The sequence below is a fragment of the Diorhabda carinulata genome, chromosome 4, assembly GCF_026250575.1.
Source record: "Diorhabda carinulata isolate Delta chromosome 4, icDioCari1.1, whole genome shotgun sequence".
In the NCBI taxonomy this organism is placed as follows: domain Eukaryota; kingdom Metazoa; phylum Arthropoda; class Insecta; order Coleoptera; family Chrysomelidae; genus Diorhabda; species Diorhabda carinulata.
Genome location: NC_079463.1, coordinates 26137015 through 26159378, shown reverse-complemented (window position 1 = coordinate 26159378; position 22364 = coordinate 26137015). Strand labels below are relative to the sequence as shown.

The window sequence follows — 22364 nt, the reverse complement described above, 5'->3', positions numbered from 1 at the left end:
CCGATCTTCTTTTTTGCTATTTCTAAGCTGCCTGCAAATTTTTGTGAAAATTGTAGGTGTATATTTTGATTTGCAACGGACAGACTGACGTAAGGACATTACTTTTATGTTTTTAAGGGGTTTAAATTTCGTAGATGGTTGATCCATTTTGAAAAGTTATGTTGGTAGGCATTGAAACCAAAAAAATTTGAATTTCCGTAGTTTGTACTGCCGCGCCCTGGTGATATCAGGTGAGTCAATGAAAATATTGAGTTCCAACAGTTTGTTGTTCATAATTTCCACAGTAGTAGCAAATTCTTAAATTAAGACATGGAATTAATTTTTGTTCACTCCATAAAGATCTCTCAATTGAGATTTTATAAGACCCACGCTTGGTTTTAAAACATTCACAAATACGTCAGCACTTCATTTCTGGAGGCGACATTAAGTTTGCATATTATTTCAAAATACGGAATCTAAATTGAAAGTCGACATATTTATAAAAAGTAAACTGTTTGCAAAAAAAATTGATGTCACATAGTTTGGCTGCGCTTTGTTTGCATATTCAACCAAAATTCTGTAATGTTTCTAGTCTACTAGCTCCATATTTATACCTTAGGATAAGTAATTTTATTTAAAATGTTTTCTAACATTTGTTTGCCTTATATACAGGGTGTTTCTACATTCGACCAACGCCTTTAAATTTTTTTTTCAAATTTGGTTACCAATATTCTCCTTAATAAAGTAATATTTTTACATAAACAAACTTTAAAATTTAAACAGTGGCGCGCTGTCAGGGTTAGTTGTCACTTTTATCCCCCTATTTTTTACGCCACTGGAGCAAATTCTTTTTTTAATTTTGTTTTAAATTGCTGGTTTATTTTTGGTTAAGAAACTAATAACCTTTCATGGAGCTAAAATGTATGTTGTGGAAATTTGCCTCTAAACAAAAGTCTGCAAGCACATAAGTGATTTACAAATTTATTAATCATTCACTTAATTTCGATTAATGATTAAGCGTAAGTAGTTTATTTTCTCCATCACAAATATAACTATTTCTAGAGTTGAGAATTCCTTGCCTAGTAAAACTAGCCTAGTCGGTATACAACACATATTTTGGAAAATTTCGATTTTCATGACACATTTGTAAATACCAGTATGATAATTCCATACGCACATGAAAATCTCTAGGTCCTAATGCTTGAGCACTGGCCAATTTATATGGATGTAACACTTGTTCTTTTAATACTTTGCATACAGTAGAATGCAAAAATATGACACGTGCCTGGATTACAATTTAGAAATATTGACTAGTATTTAATTTTGTTGCTTAGAGGCAAACTTCTACAACACCGTCCATTTTAGTTCCATAACAGGTTATTTGTTTCTTAATTGAAAATAATAGGTAATTTTTAACAGAATTAAAAAAAGAACAGCGTGACAGCGCGCCACTGGTTGAATTTCTCCAAAGTTTGTTTACGTCAAAATATTACTTATTTCATTGAAAATTTAAAAACACCGCAGCAACAAGGCACCGTAAGGGTTCGTATTCCTATATCATAATGAATCATTTATTGAGATTTCTCTGTGGTAGAGTGTTGTCTGTCGAATATGGAAGCACCCTGTATAATTGAACTGAAAACCAGTCAGCAAACTGTCCGCCTGAAAGTGATGGGTTAACCTAAACCCCTAATATGTACTAAACTCAAATTATTAATATTATGAAAATAACTTATTTTTCATATAAAGTTATACAACTTAAATTGCAACTATTAGATATTAAAATTTGTCAATTGGTTACGACTTAGCTATCATAATCATTTTTCATAAGATCGAAACTTGTTGCATAGAAAATTGAATTGTAAATCTAAAATTTTAAAACATATATGTTTATTCTGTACATACTCTACTCGTACATCAGTGAAACGACAGTCATTTTTAAAGTGAGAACGTGCATCCTGTAATGTACAAAATCAGCTAGTCCTTTACTACCCTCAAGTTTCCCTCACTGCCGTTGTTGACTATATAATTATACCAAATTTTTTAAGATTAAATTGGGAATGACTTTGAATTCATAATATATAATAACATATAATGTCATTACATTTTAGTCATATATACTTAATCTTAAAATTTTATATATATATATATATATATATATATATATATATATATATATATATATCAATTAAATAGACTTTCCAACGAGTTGTGTACACCATTTTTCCTACAACCACGTAAAAAATTCTTCAAGAAAACGTATTTTTTAAATGTGAAAGTCAATTAAACAAAAAAAAAAGATTGGAAGATCAGAGTGAGCAAGACAGGAAGTGAAGAAACATTGAATATGGAACGATCATAAACTTATGGTCAGTAGAATTATTCATTGATACAAATCACAGGAACAATAGGATAGTTGCGAAATTTGGAAATTAGTTTAAAACTGTAGCTTAGCGCCTATTTCAGCCTAAAAATACATTATTTTAAGAAAAATAGGTTTTTTACGTTAGTATTTTGAGTTTTTAGAAAGGAACTTGAAATTGACCGCGAAAAAGGCCAAGACTGTCATGGCGTCTTGAATGACGTAACACCTCGCGAAACAGCTGTGTTTGTTTATGACAGTCAACTGTGTTTTTAATAAATAATTAATTCCTCGTATTATAAATACTGTATAGTACCTCAATGTGAATGTACAACGATAAAAACGCCAGACAAATTATTCATATACGTTCCAAACAATAAAGAAATACGAAGAGAGTGGTTAAAAATGGCAAGGAGGCAAGATGCTCTTACTCTCTCAACTAATTCCAAAAATTATTTCTGTGAAGATCATTTTGATATAATTATCAAACAAAACTTGAAGTATCTACTCATAAATGTATAGTTAAAGGATGAATTTTGCAAAATCTACCATAATATACCACACATAACATATAAAATGTTATGACTTAATTAAATTAAAGTTATTGGAACTTTGTATTCGCTAACCTCAAAATAAGTTAAGTATTTTCATTCCACAGTTGGTAAATGCGACTCTCTGACTGGTAACTGCTAATTAAATAAGACTTTGTTTGTTCTTCACATAATACTTACATATAAGTTTTAACACTACGGACTTAATCTTTTATTATTTTTGTAGGAAAGTTGTTTTTTTATTTATTATTTATCATGGTTAATCATTAGAAACTCAAAACCATCCGATTATTCATAGTGGAAACAAGCCTATTATATATATTTTGAGGTAAACATCAAAATGATAAATGAAGACTGAAGTCGAAACGTCAATTTTTGATGAATCTTTCAAAAATTATTGAAAAAAACAGAAGAGAACTAAAATCAAGAACATTTAAAAGCATTAATATATAAAAATGTCTAAGGAATAAGAAATTAAAGAAATTTATATATATATATATATATATATATATATATATATATATATATATATATATATATACGAGTATATAATCTTTGTTGTCTGTTTGGAACAAAAACCAATATATTGGAGTTTGCAGCAAATTTTGGAATTTGAAACTAGAAATCTAAGATTTCGGGAAGTGCTTCCATCATCAAGAAAACTACAATATAAGTGGAGAGGTAAAAAAGGTAGAAATCTTTATTTTTTGAAAAATTTGAGCCCCGTATATAATCTGTGAGCATATCCAAAGTACTAACAGGGTCGAATTATAGTTAGATATTTTCTCAGTTTTGCCCATTTACTTCGTTCCAAAGACAAATCACCAATTAGGAAGTGAACATTTATCAGAAAAAAGGTTCAGTTATAGTTGACGTCCATGATTTGTAGCTAGCATGTGCTTTGTTTAGAAGTTATAAATTAAGATTAATGACAACAAACAATTGAGGAAACTGCTAAAATATCAATTGCTCCGATGATTGAAAAATAAACATTATATGAATTGCGTATTATTTCCAAAGACTAGAGCACATGAAGAAAGATTTTTTGACGTTACTTAAAAAATATTTGAAGTTTTCATCATTATTTTCAACAAATGAATAATATTTATACTATTTCAGGTATGTAATGGAGAAATCACTAATCAAAACATTAATTTTTATATAAATAATAGAAAAATTCAACATAACGATAGCATAAAATTTAAACTGATCTCCTCTAAACTAGGTACTTCACTTATTCCAACGTTGATTGAATGATTGGAAATAACCTGACAGAGCTTGTGAATCTGGAGAGTAAGGCCGTTATGGACAGTCGGCCAAAAATTCGCGATGTTATGATCATTTTTCAGATCTCTTTCTTCACATATTGCTTCTCAAAACTGTCAAATGGTCAATCGTTTACTTCAACAAACAATTTTATTCACATTTTCTTCATTATTGCAACGATACTATATTATCCATTTAACAGTAAATGAACTTTTTGGCACTCTTCTTTAACAAAACTGAATAATAATGCGTTGTTTAAGATCAATCCTTTACAACAGATACTGCAAACATAAGATTGTTAAAATAGAAATAGTGAGTAATTGCTGGTATAAAAATCATTCACCATGGCTCTTGACATATACCTAGCCTACTTTACCCTCATCAAAAGTTTCTTCTAGGGGAGATATCACACTTTGAAGATGACGCTTATCTCACTTTACACGCTTTTCTCGGCAATAAAAAGTACAGACCTGTTGACAATTCATCATTGAATATTTATACGATGTTTGAACTCTGTAGATAGCGAATTTTTTTAGAAATGCTTGATAAACTACTCAATAGCGTCATTTTTAAGTGACACTAGCTATCTTAGCAAAAACTAGTGGATCAGATTAAATTAAAGATATAGCCATTTCAACTTTTAGAACTTTTTTTAACATTATACTATTTCGGATCGTATGTTCTATAACAAAACAAAATACATAAAACAAAGATAATAATAAAGATACTGATGAGATAGTAACAAATAAGATCTCCAATCTCATCACACTAAAAATTAATACCAATCAAATTATTACCACCAAATTCTTATTTTTAAAGTTCCATTCGCAAGCTTCCATTATCGTATGAGGGTTTCTTGTTAGCAGTACTGCAACCATTATCAACACATATTATCATTTTGATACTGTAATAATTCGAAAACTTCTAAAAATAGAAGTTACATCAAACAATCTAACGGGATAGTGAAAATATCGATCACTAACTGTATTAGTACCTTTCTCTGAAATATTTGACAATGAGGAGCGGCATTCACTACTCTAGGAAGGCTGAAAATTATAATGAAGAAATCGCGAAATGAAATATCATAATTAACAAACAAGAATCTGCGTTACTGAATATTTCACGGCACCAGTTTGTATGTTATACAGCTCTCTTTACATTACAGGAAATAAACAAGAAAGTAGTCGGGTGATACCGTCACCACTTTTAACTAATTCTGTCTCCATAATTCAAAAACATGGTCTGGTGGTTCCTAAAACGTGGCGCAGAGAATAGTATAACCCATTGACCGGTTTTGATTTTATTAAATCTCTTCAAAGCGATCTGGAACTCTCTCCATGGAAGCTCTAATCCGAACTGGGGACAATACCAGTTATTCTCGCTATTTGATTCATTCAAATATACTAGTGGACGCTCTTTGGCGCCATCCTCAACTTCAATTGCAGTGGATCATCAGGTATTTCCAGCCATAGTCATCGATGGTATGGAAATAATTTTTGTTGATACAGTACTCATACTTTCCTGGCTGAAGCTCCGACGAATATTTTGTCGATATCTATATATCTTAATATGTTAATGGTATAATGAATGTTATTCTATTTATTAATTCATTTTAAATTATGAGCAGGTTATTAAGTAATTATCGTAACGTGATATTACTATTTCAAACTACATATATAATCTGTCTCGAACGACATATCTCGCATTTGTATTTACACGCACTTTGTGTGTGAGGAATCGTTGATTTCATTTTCCAGGTTTTCATGTTTGTTTAGTAACTTTATTGAATATTCACACATCGTGGGTATAAAGCTATATTTTGTTTATATTAGTCAAGAGCTTTCAATCGTACCTTCACATTTTAATTACACCCAGAAAACAATTGACATGTACACCAATTTCACAAAATTATTTGTATTGATTTATTATTGGTATGCGAAAGATCCCTAACACTGCCTAATCAGCGGATTGCAACGAGCAATAAATAATATTCACATGGTTAGCGGATTCCAAAACACGGATCACATAAATATAACTTCATTGTAATCAATAAAAATTTATTCGTTTAATAGAGTATCGATTTTTTAAATTATTTTCTGTGTATATTTAAAAGTCCATTGTTATATATAAAGTATTTAAAAAAAATTAAAAAGTGTCTCGAACAATATTTCTGGCGCTGCTAACAGGATTGACTTCGTACAGAAACAGAAGTTTTCTGGTCATCTTCAATTGTTAAACGAGTCGATCCATCAAACCAAGGCAAAAAACGTAGTACGCAGAAGGCATCACCAGTAATCATTCTATTGTAAGTACAAGGTTCGTTCTACTTCTTATATATGAGCGTTTTTAATGATATTTCCAAAAGTATATTACATTTATTATTGTCAAATATCTCTATAAACCCTTTGGATAGTTCTACTTCAGGTAATAGCTCTTGATCTTCTTAAAATCAAATTTTATCACCTTGAAATATTGATAGCTGGAGAATATCTCTTGAAAACAATGATATTTGAAACATTTGTGCATTTCTACTCGAATACAATTGAAAATATAAGCTTTCAACACTTGTAAAATCGGTATATAACAAAATTACGTTTCTTAGGTCACAGAATCTCACCCAACCCCGCGAATTCACATTATTGCTCGTATAAAAAGAAAACTTGGGGATTTCTTAAATTACCCAAATTTAATAGATGCACGCCCAGCATTACTAGCTCCGAAGATATTGTTTTTATACGATTTCTATTCGTGGGGTGAATTAATAAACACTGTATTTTACTTTCTTAAATTATTTGAATACTATACACTACACTAAACTAACTTATAATATTCCACTTATCAATATCAATTACCTAACTTAAATAATTTATTTAAATTCTTCGATGACTTTGCTAATTTGTTCTGTTCACTACGACTATTTATCATAAATTAAACTCAACTGCACTACACAAACTTATTTATATACTAAAAATAGAATTCTCCAGACAAACAAAACAAATAAATAAATAGACCGTTTTAGAAGTTATCCAAAAGAAACAATGTATATAAATCGCTTGCTATAAAAACCGAATATAAAAAGCAAACATCAAACGGATTTCGCAGTTTATAAAAAGTAAGTCAAACGCACCGCTCGCGCCTTCGTCGAATTTTAGAATTTCAATACATCTCGACAGGACCGACTCTAGGGCGAAGACACGTTACCCCCTCCTTAGATAGAAGCTCCTCCTGGAGCTCATGGATAGCCAGGACTGGATGTTCGAATCGGCAACTAGACTCATTCCTGTAACTTCTGGTCATAAGGAAATAACAGCACCGTCTTCACCAAGTATTGATGATGAGTTGGATAGCCGCAAATTAATGTGTTAACCTTGATATCCTGAAATATCACCTCTATCATGTTCCTAACGATTCGCCTATTCAACTGGTTAGGTAAGATAGCGAATATCTTAGTCTTAGCCAGTTTCTTCACGTTGGCTTCCATCAAATGATCGCGGAGGCTTTGAAAAGATTCCCACACATCGTGGTAGGTGATAATTTTTAATTATCAGGTAAAAGATGTAACGCAAATCGTGTTTGATTCTCAGCGTCAGTAATTTTTCCTTCTATCACTCCAATTGTTTTCTCACATAATAAATGTTCAATCAATAAATGAAACCAAAGCAGTATTGCCACTGATATTATTATTTCGCCAAACCGCTTTCTGATTTTTCTACTTGCATTTTCATAATATTATCTAGTTTCCATATTCTACTTCCAACTTTTTGTTCTACATGTTCAATCCTTTTGTTACTTCGACGGTGTTTAATTTAATGAAAAAGATCTCTACATGATCATCACGCGCTTACGATTGTTTATTTCATGCCTATCTTGAAAATAAATACATTTTAGTAAAATTCCCCGAAAATCAAGAATGGAACCATTACTGAAACTTGTGTTTGATTTTACGTTTGACGTAATTTTACCGCAACAAACTACGAGTACATCCAACAAAAATTTTACTAAGATCAGCATGAGAATTATCATTGTAGCTACAGGGTGATACCTTGCAATTAAATTTGATACTTTTGTGGATTTGACAGGGATAAATTCGTTTTAATAATACAATCTAGACATATATTAATGATATATGGTACCAGCATAGGAGTTAGAGAGCTCAAAGAAAGTCCAAAAAATTGATATGATGATGGAGTGACAAAAAAGTGAATATCCTCAATATTGTCGGTGAATATTGTCATTTCAAAAGCTTTTTTCATATGTTTAACAAGAGATCATGTATACTGTTTCAAGGATGAAAAGCGAAAGAGCAATTATTCGTATCTGTTGTAGATTGTTTTAAAGAGACCTTACATGCACAGAAAAAGGGGACGTATGAGATAAACACGTTTAAAAATTGATAGTTTCAAGGGAATCGGATGTATGAATCATTGATTTTCAGGTAGGATTTTAATACGAACATATTAAGAGTACCAGAAAGATTGAGAAATAGTTTGGGGGATAAAGTCGCTATAAAGAATGAAATGAATGTTTTTGAATGTGTCGAAATATGAAAGTTTTATATCGTCTTGTTATTAAAATGAACTAATCAACAAAAAACACAAACATTTTGGCAACGTCGAGATCAAGGGTATATTTCCGTTCGAACACCAATAACCAGTCCAGTATTTTTCGACAACAGTTCAAGAATTTTTATTTTATAGTAGTTTTTAGTTGTGAAGAGATATGAACAGACTAGAATCTTTGTTAAATTTTGAAAATCATTTGAAGAAAACACACCTATTCAATCTTCTGCTCAGTCAATTCAAATGAAACCTTAGAATTTGGAGCTTCCATGATTGATAGGTAATATTAATCGAAGGATTGTTTGTTTGTGTGCGTGTGTGAAAATGGTTTGGAAGTTAACCACAGGATATTGTGAATTATTATTCCTAGAAACTTTAAAAGTAGGACGTAGTTTTGTTTAACAAGTGACTAGCAAAATCTCTGTTCTCCAAGGGTACATCCAACAAAAATTTGATTAAGGTCAGCATAAGAATTATCATTGTAGCTACAGGATGATGATTGTATGATACTTAGCTTAGCAAGATACGAGGTGGGAGCTAAGATAGGTGCAGCGCTTTCACAGTCTTGCCAGTGTAGTACGTATTAGTTTTTATACAGTTGAGCGCATTTTCACATGTACCTGGCAATAAAATTGATTCTTCTATGCATTATACAATCTGGATAGAATGCTTTTTTCATATGTTTAATACAAAAATCTAATCTTATATATCATTTTTACATATCTTCAAACCTATTTCTCTCAATTATATTAGGGTGGTTTGATCGATTAGTATTCGTCATGTTTCTAATGCCCTCAAAATTTCAAATGATTCTGACATATATATTAGTTCAAATGCCTTGGTACATCCCATGGAATCATATGTAAATGGTTGTCTATACAGTTATATAAATTCGGATGATGATAAGAATTAGAGACGGTCACGTGTAAAAGATGATGAAGAAAATATTTTAATTAAACATGTATAAAATATTGAATGAAAGAAAAAACGATCAAATCTATTGAAGAAAATCATTTCGTTCTGTTGTCACGACAATGCACCGGCTCAGTATTTCGCTATTGTTGCAGGAAAATTGGCTGCACTGCTTAACTATTTATTTCCTCGTCACCATACTCCTACAAATAAATAGGTGATGGAAGAGACAAGCGCTTATTTTACAGATGAAAGAATATATTTTCCTAGTAAAATCACTCCTTCGTTGAGGGATCTACGTAAAATATTATCAACACTCACACAACAAAATTCATTTTTCTTGAAAAATAAATTCTGTGAAATCCACGATTTGCTTCCAAAACTTACTAATTTCTCTAGTTCAACAAATTTTTTGGTACACCCTGTTTATAAAATAAGGAAAGAAATTGTAAAATGGTCACCTCAGAAAACGGATATTCCAAACTTCCGAATGCACTTCTATCATATTCCATGTAAAATTTATCATCCCATTGTTTTTCTTTGAAATCAACATTACAAATATGATTGCAGTTATTCAATAAACCTTGCTCTTGATGTTTTTCCATTTCTTCAACTTGTCGGACGAAGCTGCATCTCCTCTCCAAGTTTCCATCTTCAGGAATACAAATTTGAGGCAGTTGACCTTGAAGAGAAGGAGTAGACAATAAGGGTAAATGAGGTGGATGATGTTGGGGGCTAAGGGGTTGTGCGGGTATATTTTGTACTGGAATGGATATTGAAGGGCTTTCTCGAATTCTAGACCTATGCTGAGGTTCTTTAAGATGGTAATTAGAAGTTGAATGTCTTCTTTCATTTGGTGGAGCAGGTTTTAGAGTGCCCCTTTCTACTCGAGAAAGTCTAGGAACTAGTGGGTCTGTATAGTTTTGAAAATTTTTGGCTTGCGGCGGTTTCGATGATAACTCTGTTGCTTTGATCTGCTTTTGTTGCTTTTGCTTGTTTTGTTTTTGCTTTTGTCTGGCCTGTCTGCTAGCGAGCGAAGCGCCCCCTGCTGCAGCATACATAGTCTTAATTTTTGGAAATTTTAGAAATAATTGCGAAAAGAATGGGTGGGCTTTTTTGGAAAATTCATGAAAAACCTGGTTACGTACAAAAATATCATCGTAGTATTCACAAATATTACAAGATTAAGTTAGATTAATTCTGATTATTTTTTGAGGTTGTTTGCTCAAGTTTTGTACGTTATTATTATTATGTACAAAGATTGATAAAGGGCTTTCCTTCAGTTTTGATTGAAATGAAAATTAGCAACACATCTCGAATAACTAACATCTAAAAATATTATAAAATCTTGTGTCGGACATCGTTTACAATAATCAACAAATAACAATGATTCGGCGTGAATATAAAAACATCGATAGGTACAAAATACTACGTTATAATATTGTCTGTCATCTTCAAATCAATATATGGTATTGCTTTAGTTAGTGGTTTGTTTATTACACAAACTCTAATGGACGTTAAATCCATTTTTTACAGGTTTTAAGTGTTTTTAAGAAGATTTGTTATACCATCATAACATGAAAAGTGCGGAAAAGGAAAATAGGAGTGGACGATTCATGGCAATTTTAGTCTTTTAGGAGAGCTTGACGATGATGAAATTCTTGGCGGTATTATCATGATGACTGAGCTGAAAAAAATATTTAAATGCTCAATTTATTCTTCATAATGAATATTTCATATATATAAATTCTTAATTGCCAAGCTGCAAGGTACAAGCAAAAATTAACATGCACATACACCTACGAATACACCAAGACAATCAATTAAATGCTATATTACAATTTATTTAGCTTAGTTCGTACTTTTGTTGAAATTACAAGATGGGCATACGTGTATTTTCATCAAAGTTTTCACTAACACCTTGTTTTATGTGGCTGCAACTTCACATCATCAATCAATGTATGTATATATATGAGAATGAATTTTTCTTTCAGCAATTATGCATATCAATTTAAACTAATAATATATATGTTTAAATCTCATTGATAATGATATACCTAGTAGCCTTGAGTACTGTTTATAAGTGATATGATTGATTTAAAACTAGAAATGGGTCAGTTATGGACTGTTTTAAAGAGTCCTTATATGCACGAGAAGGTGGCACGTATGAGAGGAAAACGTTCAAAAATTGATAGTTTCAAGGAGATCGGATATATGAATGTTCATGTAGGATTACAATACGAAGATATTATTTTTTGAAATTGTGTCGAACAATGAAAGTTTTATATCGTATAAACTAATCAACAGAAAACACACACACACACACACATTCTGGCAATATTAAGAGCATTGGTATATCGCCGTTCGAACACCAATGACCAGTCCAGTATATTTCATCAATTAAAGCATTTCTATTTGATAGTAGTTTTGAGTTGTAAATAAAAACAGAAGTAAAGGTTGATGAAACGATGTCATCTTGCAAGCCAACAGAAAGTGGAATGTCTACGGTTCAGTACTAGGCCCTTTTTTTTTCTTCTGTTTATAAACGACATAGCCTATCTAGACATCAGTGGTAAAATATGTCAATTTGCAGACGATACTAGTTTCTCTTGGAGCAACCCCAAACTCACAGCACTTCATACCATAACTAATAATCTAATCACCCTTAAATCATGGTGCGATTCTAATCTTCTCTGTCTCACGTTTCTAAATCCAAAGTTTCATCATATAAAAATACATTGCAGCTTTTATTGAATAACACCACCATTGACGTCTGTGAAATTCTTGGGGCTTGTTGAAATGGGAGTTATCTATTGCCGCCTTATTTAAAAAATTAAGCTCCTTCTGCTTTGCGCTGAGATCAGTTTCCAAAAAACTGAACTTATCCACCTCCTTAACAGTCTATTATGCCCTTATTGAGTCGCTTCTCCGAGATGCCATTCCCTTCTGGTATACGTGTGGCGCTACTCAATTTGAGCGAATATTCAAACTACAAAAGAGAGCTGTTAATATTTACTCGAACTTAACAGCAGGCCTCACTGCAGGGACTTCTTTAAAAGATTAAAAATTCTGATTCTTCCTTTCTTATTCATTTCTGAATCTGTTTTCCTAATTCCCAAGTACGCATCTCCAATTTCAGAAACATCGTTCCACGGCTATTCACTTAGGAACGCTGAGCACAACCTTTACCTACCTACTCCGCATTCAGAATTAGTTGAATGCTCAATATTTTACAATGCAAAAAAATGTACAATCACTTGCCAATTGGAATCAAATCAATATAATCTTTTCCTGCATTCCGCAATAATTTTAGGGCATATTTAATGGAAAGTGCCTTCTACTCTGTAAACGACTTCTATTCTAATAATAATTAATTAATTCCGGACATGCTGCATACTGGTTTAATTTTTGCTCGGGACTCATAAACGACTTATATATTGAAATTTTATTTTATTTGTATCTTAATTCAGTTATTTATATGTTTGTCTTTCAGTTTTCACAAGCTTGTGTCTACAAATTGTAACAATTTTTTAACAATAAAGCATTTCTCTCTCCATGAAAGCCGCAAATCTCAATAACCTATCAATGACGTTGCTCATTAGAATTATTGGTCACAGCCAGTCATTTACCCAATTAATGCCCGAGGGATTAATGATCCCCAGTCTAAAAATAATTCCATTACGCAGTGTCATTTACAGTTTGCAAAAAAGTACACGTGTTTTTAGATGCTGCTGATAATGTCTTCTAATTATTATTGGTAAGTAGCTTTCGGTTATTAATTTGTTCATATATTAATATTTATATATTGGTGAGCTATGATATCTGTCTCTATTTTATTTGGTTGTAATTGAATAATGAGTCGTTTTTATTCGCTGGGTCTTTAACGGACTCTTGACAATCTATCGAAGTATTTACAGATTTTTTTTAGGAATAAACCACTTTCAGTTACTAAACTGCTAGAAGAAGCCGAAAATTGATTCTCAAATTCTTCTAGAATGTATACACATAGGTAACCCAAAACCATCAGAGTTTTTAAAGAAAATCTTCCAGTAATTCTGAAAGCCTTACAAACTTTATCTCAGGAAGGAAATAGAGCAACTCGGAAAAGTGCCTCTCAACTGCATGTGGCTACTTTCAGAATTTCTTTCATTCTCGGGATTATGTTGGTACCCAAAAACTCAACTTTGATGGAACCCGTTGTAATCTGTAGCTTTGGACGTGTTCAAAGCCTGGGAATACGTTTAAAGGATTTTATTTTCAATTAAAAACCACCGTGAAAATCCGGAAAAGTGACAGACGAAATTATAAAGGAAGCTGCTGTTGTTGCAAATAAAGTCGGACTGGACATCAATGCCCCATATTACAAGGAAAATACGTCATAGAAGCAATCATCCAGCAGAAAGACCTTCAGAATACTGGAAGAGACCTTTAGTAATACCATACTTGGACTCAATTATCACCTCCCTTGAAGTACGTTTTGCTGAAGAAAACACGCCATCATTACGCCAAACACGCCAAAAAATTACAACTGATAATCTGAAATAAACTTATGAACCTATTGCCCAGCTTTATGATTTACCGAATATAAAGAATTAAATCGAACTATGGCAGCAATTGTGGCATGATAGGCTTAATCTAACAAATCTAACAGTTGTTGATGTATTAAATGTGTTGCATTAAAAATTTTTTACTCTACTTTGCACGACATGTACAGTAGAGGGATTCTTTAGCAGCCTAAGACTAAAAACATGGCAAAGAAGCACCATGAGAGAAGAAATAATTTTAATGATAAAGTGGTTGGAAGCTTTACAAAAAATCATCGCAGGATATGTTTTAATTAGATATTATTTTTGTTAAAATAAATAATTATTACTGTGCTTGAAAGTTTGATTTAGTTATTGTGCTGTCGAGGGCTTGTGAAGTTTTATACATTGATATTGATATTAGAGCCGTTCTTATTAAAATCGTCATCGAGGCAAGGACTTCAATTCCAAAGTGTAACGCTTCTTGCTATCGACTATACCAGGCGTTCATATTTTTATCCTCCATGACATTATAGAATATAAATTGAAGATCGTGACATATGGTAACGCAAGCACACCTTATCTAGCTATTCGAGCTGAATAAAATTACAATACAACACAGTGAATCTCTTCCAACTGCAGCTGCAGCTAGCACAAGCGGATTTTATTTAGATGATCTTTTATATGGCATCAACACTGTAGAGGATGGTGACAATCTTAAATTCAGTATTACAACAAATATTATCTTAGAATTTCGTATTCAAACAATCAAACTATTTTTACAGACCTCTTTTCAAATAATGATACATAAAAGACGCTTGGTCTTCAGCAGCATTTATGGCAAGATAGTCTTTATAATAACATCAACAATTACCCTCAAGTAACGAAATGAGTCATACTACAAACTACCTCAAAAATTTGCGATCACATAGGTTTTATTGGTCCATGTACAATCACAGCAAAAGTAATACTGCAAGAATGATTGAAATTGATCGTCGACTGGGACGAAACATTACCAAACAATCATCACACAAGCTGGTTCAAATTTTCAAAGCACCTGAATCAAATAAATGAAATCATTATTCCACGACACGTTATATTAGAACATACTACGTACAAATTCATGGCTTTAACAATGTTTCAGAGTTGGCGTATGACCCATGTATTTACTTAAGGTCAGCAGTTCAGCATAAAACTATAAAATTCAAATTCGGTTGGTTACTATCTGCTAAGAGCAAGGCTGCACCATTGAAAAGAATTATAATTCTTTGTGCTACAACACTTTTGCGCAAATTCATAGAACAGATTAAGTAGTCGCTTGAAATTAATATCAACGAAACGTGTTATTGGAACGATTCTATAATCACGTTGTAATGGATGAATGGTCAGCCATATTAATGGAAATAATTCGTCTCAAATCGAGTAGCAGATATTCAAGTCAACAAATGGAAAGCATCATGTCACTACAAAGAAGAACCCAGCAAATATAATATCCAGAAGACTCCTAAAGAATTATCAGAATCTAAATTATGGTGGCTGTGCAGGGCCAAAATAATTGTCCGAAGCACCAATATCAAAAACCAAAACTCATCTCACACAAATCACCTTACAGTCCACTATTCAAACATAATACACTTAAGAGACACAATAAAGTTTTGGAACTGTAATAACAAGATGAGAATTAGAATATAGTTTGGAATTACTCGGTAAAATTATGAAATATGAACCTTTTTGCCGAATACATTATTTCAACACGAAATAAAATGTTCATTCAATACTGTAACTATCAAAATACTCTTACTGTTACTAATTAAAGGATAATTTGCATTTCCGTTTGTTTTACTACAAAATCTACTTACTTAGAGGTAGCGTCTATATGATTTACTTCCATTAATAGCTTAAAATGTTTTATAGAAAACCATATACATCTTTCTCAGACAATGCAACAAATTTTGTAAGTGCGTATAGCTAAAATGTAGAACTAAATTCATTTTCAAATGATGAACTAGTTCAAACTGAGATTACAAGATTTTACATCTGCAAGGTCACCAGAGCACAAATGTTTTTTAAATCTTACTACTCAAATAGCTCAATATCATAACCTCTAATACCTCTCCCCTCAGATCAATCAGACTATTCATCAGACAACAAACTACAAATAATTTAAATTACGCCATTAATAAAATTCAAATTTGCCATCATTTTATGAAGGTTATCATATCTAGTTAGCCTAGACCAGTTCCATGCATAAACAAAATATTGCGTTACCTTAGCAATGAACAATAACTTATTAGAAGTGTCAGTGTAAAGTTTGACGTCAAAAAAGTGAATCAGAGTTACGCAATAAATTAAAAGAAAAAAGATGTCCACCGAAATCATTCCCCAAATCCCCAAATATTTGAATGTTGAACAGAAGCGTGCAAGGGTTGAAACATCGCGTTCGATCTGTGCTCGTTTGGAAAACGATGTAGACCGAATTGTTACTATGGATGAGACTTGGGTACATTTCTACGATCCAGAAACAAAGCAACAATCGATGGAATGGCGACACTCTGGTTCTCCAAGATCTAAGAAGTTTCGTGTCCAAAAATCTGCTGAAAAAGTTCTTGCTTCAGTTTCCTGGGATTCCCATGGCGTAATCATTATTGATTTCTTGGAAAAGGTAGGATAATAACTGGAGATTACTATTCTTCATTACTGACCACTCTACGGGAAAAAATTGAAAAGAAAAGAAGCGGAAAACTATCCAAAGGTGTTTTGTTCTTGCAAGACAACGCTCCTACAAACAAATCTCATGTTGCCATGCAAAAAATTCGTTATTTAGGGTTTGAATTACTAGAACATCCCCCTCATTCGCCAGATTTGGCTCCGTCCGACTATAATCTCTTTCCTCAACTGAAAAAAAGTTTTAAAAGGTCGTAAATTTTCTTCCAACGAGGTGGTAATAAAAGCTATGGCAGTCTGGTTTGCTGAACAAGAAGAAGCAAGATGGGGAAAACTCATTAAATTGATTGAAAGGAGAAGAGGAGAACTTGAGTAGAATGGGAATCAAGCGATGGAATCAAAAGACCAAGGACAGGAACTCATGAAGAATCATTAACGACAGAGTGGAATAAATATACAATATGAATTGATCAATTCCGTAATAAGGATCTAGAGAGCTTAACGCGGCTAACATCTAGATAAATGTCTTTACACAAAGAGATTTAAACATCGAATATTAGTGAAAAATCATCGTATGAAGTAATAAAACCGAAGGTTTTTGTAGGTTGAGTATATAAGTTGAAATTTTCACCAAAAATCGAACTCGTCGTTTGGAACCGTAGTTAAAATCTCGATCTAGGCTAGGATCTGTAACTGATAGGTGATAATAGTTTCCGAAAAAGATCTAGAGAGCTTAACGCGGCTAATATCTGAATAAAGGTCAATAAACACAGAGATGTAAACATCGAATATTAGTGAAAAATCATCGCATGAATCTAAAGTGATAAAGTTTTTGTAGGTTCAGTATATAAGTTGGAATTTTCAACGAAAATTAATACGCTATCAAAAACTACCCAACATCCTTCGTCATTCTTCTTTTTAATTATAATGTAATAAATAGTCATTCCTTGTTCATCTCTCGTATTTATAAATAGTTTTTCAAGTAAAGTAACAAAAAATTTTTTCTTTCAAATAAAAACAGAATTTGTGTTAGACTCTATATTTGTATTGAACGTGACACAGACAAGGGACGCGATCAATCGGATGTTGGTGTGTTAAAAGAATGCAATTAAGACAGAGTAAGGTTAAAGGTCACTCTTTAGAAGAAAATTAGAATCGAAGAGAAAAAAAAAAGAGAACGAAAGCAGAATTTTGTGGAGAAATTATTACTACGGAGAAGGAAAATGTCATTGAGAATACCAAATATGCCAGCTTCAAATATCTCTCGACTTTAATGTCTTTTTAACCATAGACGTCGAAATATTTCTTTAAAACTCAGAATAAATTACGAAAGAAAATATAATGGATGGTTCGACCTAATTTCTTAATCAAAATATAACCTTGACAACCAGATTATATGAAGTGAAAGATCACCTACAAAATATATTCAATACAATAGCTTCCAATCATACAAACATCGTCAATTAAAAATATATTATACGATAAAGAAGCCTGTTTTTAAAATTTTCACAAGAGACTCTACATTTATAACCCCATAAACCCCTATAAATATATATATATTTTCGTGGGAATTTACCTGTCACTTTTAAATGAGTTGAAAAATTTCATCCCCGATATCACATCTTAAGCTATCTAGATGTGTTTGAAAAAAGTCGAGAGTTTTCCATTATTTCTATTATATTTTGATCATTTATTAAAAATATTTCGACTTCAATTGACAATACGTCTTAATAGTTGCACATCTGAATCTTGAATTTGATAGATAAATTTCTATCTCCCAAAACTTATAATTAGTAAATTTCTTCAAAAAATTAGATATTAAAAAGCTTAAAAACCGTCGGAAACGAGTTTATTTTGTATAGTTTGTCATCAAAAACGTTGTCAAATTGTCAATTCCAATTCATATTTTGATAAAGATGGAAAAAGATCAAAACGTCAATTTTTTACCTAATACTTTAAACTGATTTTTCATCAAAACGAAACTTGCTAATATAGATAGTCTATTCAAGATTATGCTCTCTAAAATCTTTGATAACTTGTTGGCCCTAAAAGTGATCCCATTTCTAAATGTACGAGGGCTGATCCCGTTCCTACGTCCCAGACTCACAATTGAAAACTGCTAAATATATCAATTTTACTTTCCACTATAGTTTCCATTGAGATTATCACATTTTTACCATTGGGGTTCTAGCATTTTTGATGCATTTCGAGAGAAAAATTATTCAAACCTCTAATTCACCACACATATGATTTGATTTTACGAAGAAAATCTTTAACCACGTAACTCTTGGTCACATTTTAGAAATAAACTCCAATCTAGAAAATATGGCCAAAGCTAATTCGAAGTCTGTTGAGCTAATGTGGCAGTTCTATGACGGACCAGTGAATGAGTGCGTTATCTTGGTTCAAGAGAGCCTCGATGTTCCCACTCCTCACTTCGCATTTTGGTCTCTACATAGTGAGGGATCTACGACTCATTAATTATTACTAATATCGGAAGAAATTTAATAGTCTTGTTTCTACTGCGTTAAAGGACGACTGCAAATGTCTTTAGTATTATGGTACCCATCGTGCAGACAAGTTTTTTGTAGTTCGGTAATAACCACACTACATAATACATGGTATGACAGACCAATGGATCAAGGATTTTTAAAATTCTCGTGTGGTAGCGTCTGTGGATGCACCAAGTGCAAGTTTGTGTGTAAACGACTATCTACCACTATACTCACGTCACCAATTTTCTACTATATCATATGTCACTGCAGATATACAGGGTCCTTCACGATGAGATAAATCAATATGTATAAGTGAAAGTACTGCTTGCATGAGTTTTCTGATATACTTGTTTCAGCTAAAATAAATTCAGTTTTCTGAAACTCCCAGTTATACCAAGAGTAGACCCAAACTTCGTTATTTTGAACGGAATGCTATGGTTTTTATTAAATTTTTGGAATTTACGCAAAATTTTGATACAACTTTATATGAAGCATAATATGCCTAAAGTCCACCAGTGTTTAATTATTTCACATTTTCGAAATTTTTGGACACATGCACCACTAAAAAAATTATATTTCTAAGTTCAAGTAAGTCAGGTCTGATATTTTTGGGATTTGGACGAATAACACTTACAGGTTTTAAAATCTGTGAAAACCTTGACAAAAATTTATATAGGGTGCCGAGTTTCGCTACGCTTTAAATTAAGGGGACTTTGTTAGTAAATTCGTAAATCTGAAATGAACGGTTTTTGTAGAAACTTGGTAAAACTGAAATCTTCATGGTTTTTAATTGTTGGTTGTCTGGAACGACCAAAAAAACATATCAACAAACAAACCAACAATGAAAACAACTTGACGTTTAAACGTTGCAAAAGTGTATTTTAAGTTTCTACAAAAACCGTTAATTTGAGATGTATGAATTTACTAACGAAGTTCCCTTAATTTAAAGTATAGAATCCAATGGTAAAGAGAAAAATGGGAGTTATCATTTGAAAAAATTAAGTTTTCGAAGTTTTTAGATAGCGAAATTTGGTAGCGGTTGCGACATGTCCAGTTATTCCGAAAAAACAGTAGATGGTTGTTTAGTTTCAGGTTCATAAGCATAGATCTTGTAGATGCACCTCGATTGAATTTTCTCAGCATTTGTTTGCACGAATAGACATGAGCTTTTTTGTAAAATTATGCCGTATCCAACGAGAACATAACTTTTTGACAGTCAAATTTTCATGCAATATTGCGTTCTGAGAACGATCATCATTAAAATTGTCGATTTTAAGATGACAATGTCAGATTTGACGTATTCACTTCAGTGTTGCCATATCTCAAAACTAAAGTAACAACCCTCGTATACGTTCACTGCTATGTAAATTTCTTTCATTAAATTACAAGTTTTACGTGAGATTAATAAAAGCTACAACTAAATTGATTATACAATATAGCTCAAAAGATAATGAGGTTTTAATGAAATATCAATGTATGGTTAATGAAAAGTTTTTTTAACAATCTAGTAATCAAAATTTTATTTTGAGTTACTTGAGAGCTAACAAAAAAGGTTTACAAACATCCTACATTCAGAAACTGTTATTTTGATAAGTAATATAACAATCAATATTGCTTGATAACAATTTTCGATATTATAAAAAATGAAGATACTTTAGGTTTGAACATAATTCATATTTTGTAATATACCTCGTATACGAATGAAAATTTTTATATCTGATGAATGTATTTCGTCCATGAATGTATAAGAGTGCAAATTTTTTTACGAAAAATAGTGTTAACAATAAGAAAATTTCCACATATACTGCAAAGTAAGCAAATTCTCGAATTTAAGAGTCTTGTAGCCTTCCTATATATCTTATTTTTTATCGCCTACACACTACAATCTTTATTAAAAAATCGTTCATCGTTGACTCTCTCGTTGAAAACGACATTGGTTGAGAATTCCGAAATAAGGAAAACATTCCAGAAGCGTGAAAGCTGGTGATGTATATATCCAGGATATCTGGAAGATTCCAAGATCAATACAATATAAGGTGTGGAACAATCAAATGAAATAAATTCGTTAATAAATAAATTAAGGTCTGTTGAGGAAAACGCTTCGGCTGGGCTGTCCAAGAAAAATCGACTTTTCTAATTTATATATCCGCTTCCTTATATTCAATACTGATTTCCAATTTAGCCAAGAGATAATAAGCAAAAACCTTCGCGGCATTCCTTTTTACTCTTATAATTTTTAAAAACTTATGAAAAAGCTTTTGTTTATTTTCATTTGGAATCTTATATGCCTAAATGACAGTAGTGAGTAGTTTCAAAGCTATCGTCGTTAAAATTTCGTTAACTTACATAATAATATCAGAAAAATGGTTCATTCAACAGAAATTCACGGAATAACCATTTTAAATATGACTGGTTATAGAGATAACAAACAGACACAAATGGAAGTTGCTCCGTTATTTCACAGAAAATTTTCAAATTGCTGCCTATGATGAATGAATGAATGAATAGCATATTGTGATAAAATGGACCTATACAAATACGAAAATATGAAAAAAATAATTGTAACACGTAAGGTTTTTAAGTTACATTTATTTCAAATTTTTTAAATCGTATAATAAACATGCCTCACATCTATTAAAAACAAAAACTATAAAAAAAATCACTTTAAATATGAATTAGCTCTATTTTTTCCTTTTATGAGGGATTGCACTTTCTATTTTTGAAAACCAACAGTAATCACCCATCATGGCCGAATCCCATCGTCCTTGATACCGAATTTCCATTGTTCTGATATCTTGGTGGAACCTTTTACTCTGCGTCTGCTCATCACTGACAGCTCCCAAATTTTCGAGAAAAAATGTCAGATGGGAATGGAGGAAATGAGTTTTCAATAACATTCGAGCTCCAAGGAATTTGTAGGCGTCTAGAAGTTCATCAACTAACTGTTGGTAGTTTGGATCCATATTGTTGCCCAAAAATCCCCACACTAAACTAACAAATGCCTTCTATGCTCTAAGTTACATACTTAAAACTCACTCTGTATGAATATTCGT

The 22364-nt window shown here is 31.9% G+C and overlaps 1 protein-coding gene across 1 annotated transcript in view; it reads right to left on the bottom strand.

The window, feature by feature from the left end:
* The window catches only part of LOC130892386 (uncharacterized), a 124518-nt gene that overhangs the window by 18690 nt on the left and 83464 nt on the right, over positions 1–22364 (bottom strand). Inside the window, exon 3 of the mRNA XM_057797789.1 lies at positions 10091–11316. Within this exon, the coding sequence (XP_057653772.1) occupies positions 10091–10690 (600 nt within the window). The 5' untranslated portion in view covers positions 10691–11316. The remainder of the gene's footprint in view (positions 1–10090; positions 11317–22364) is intronic.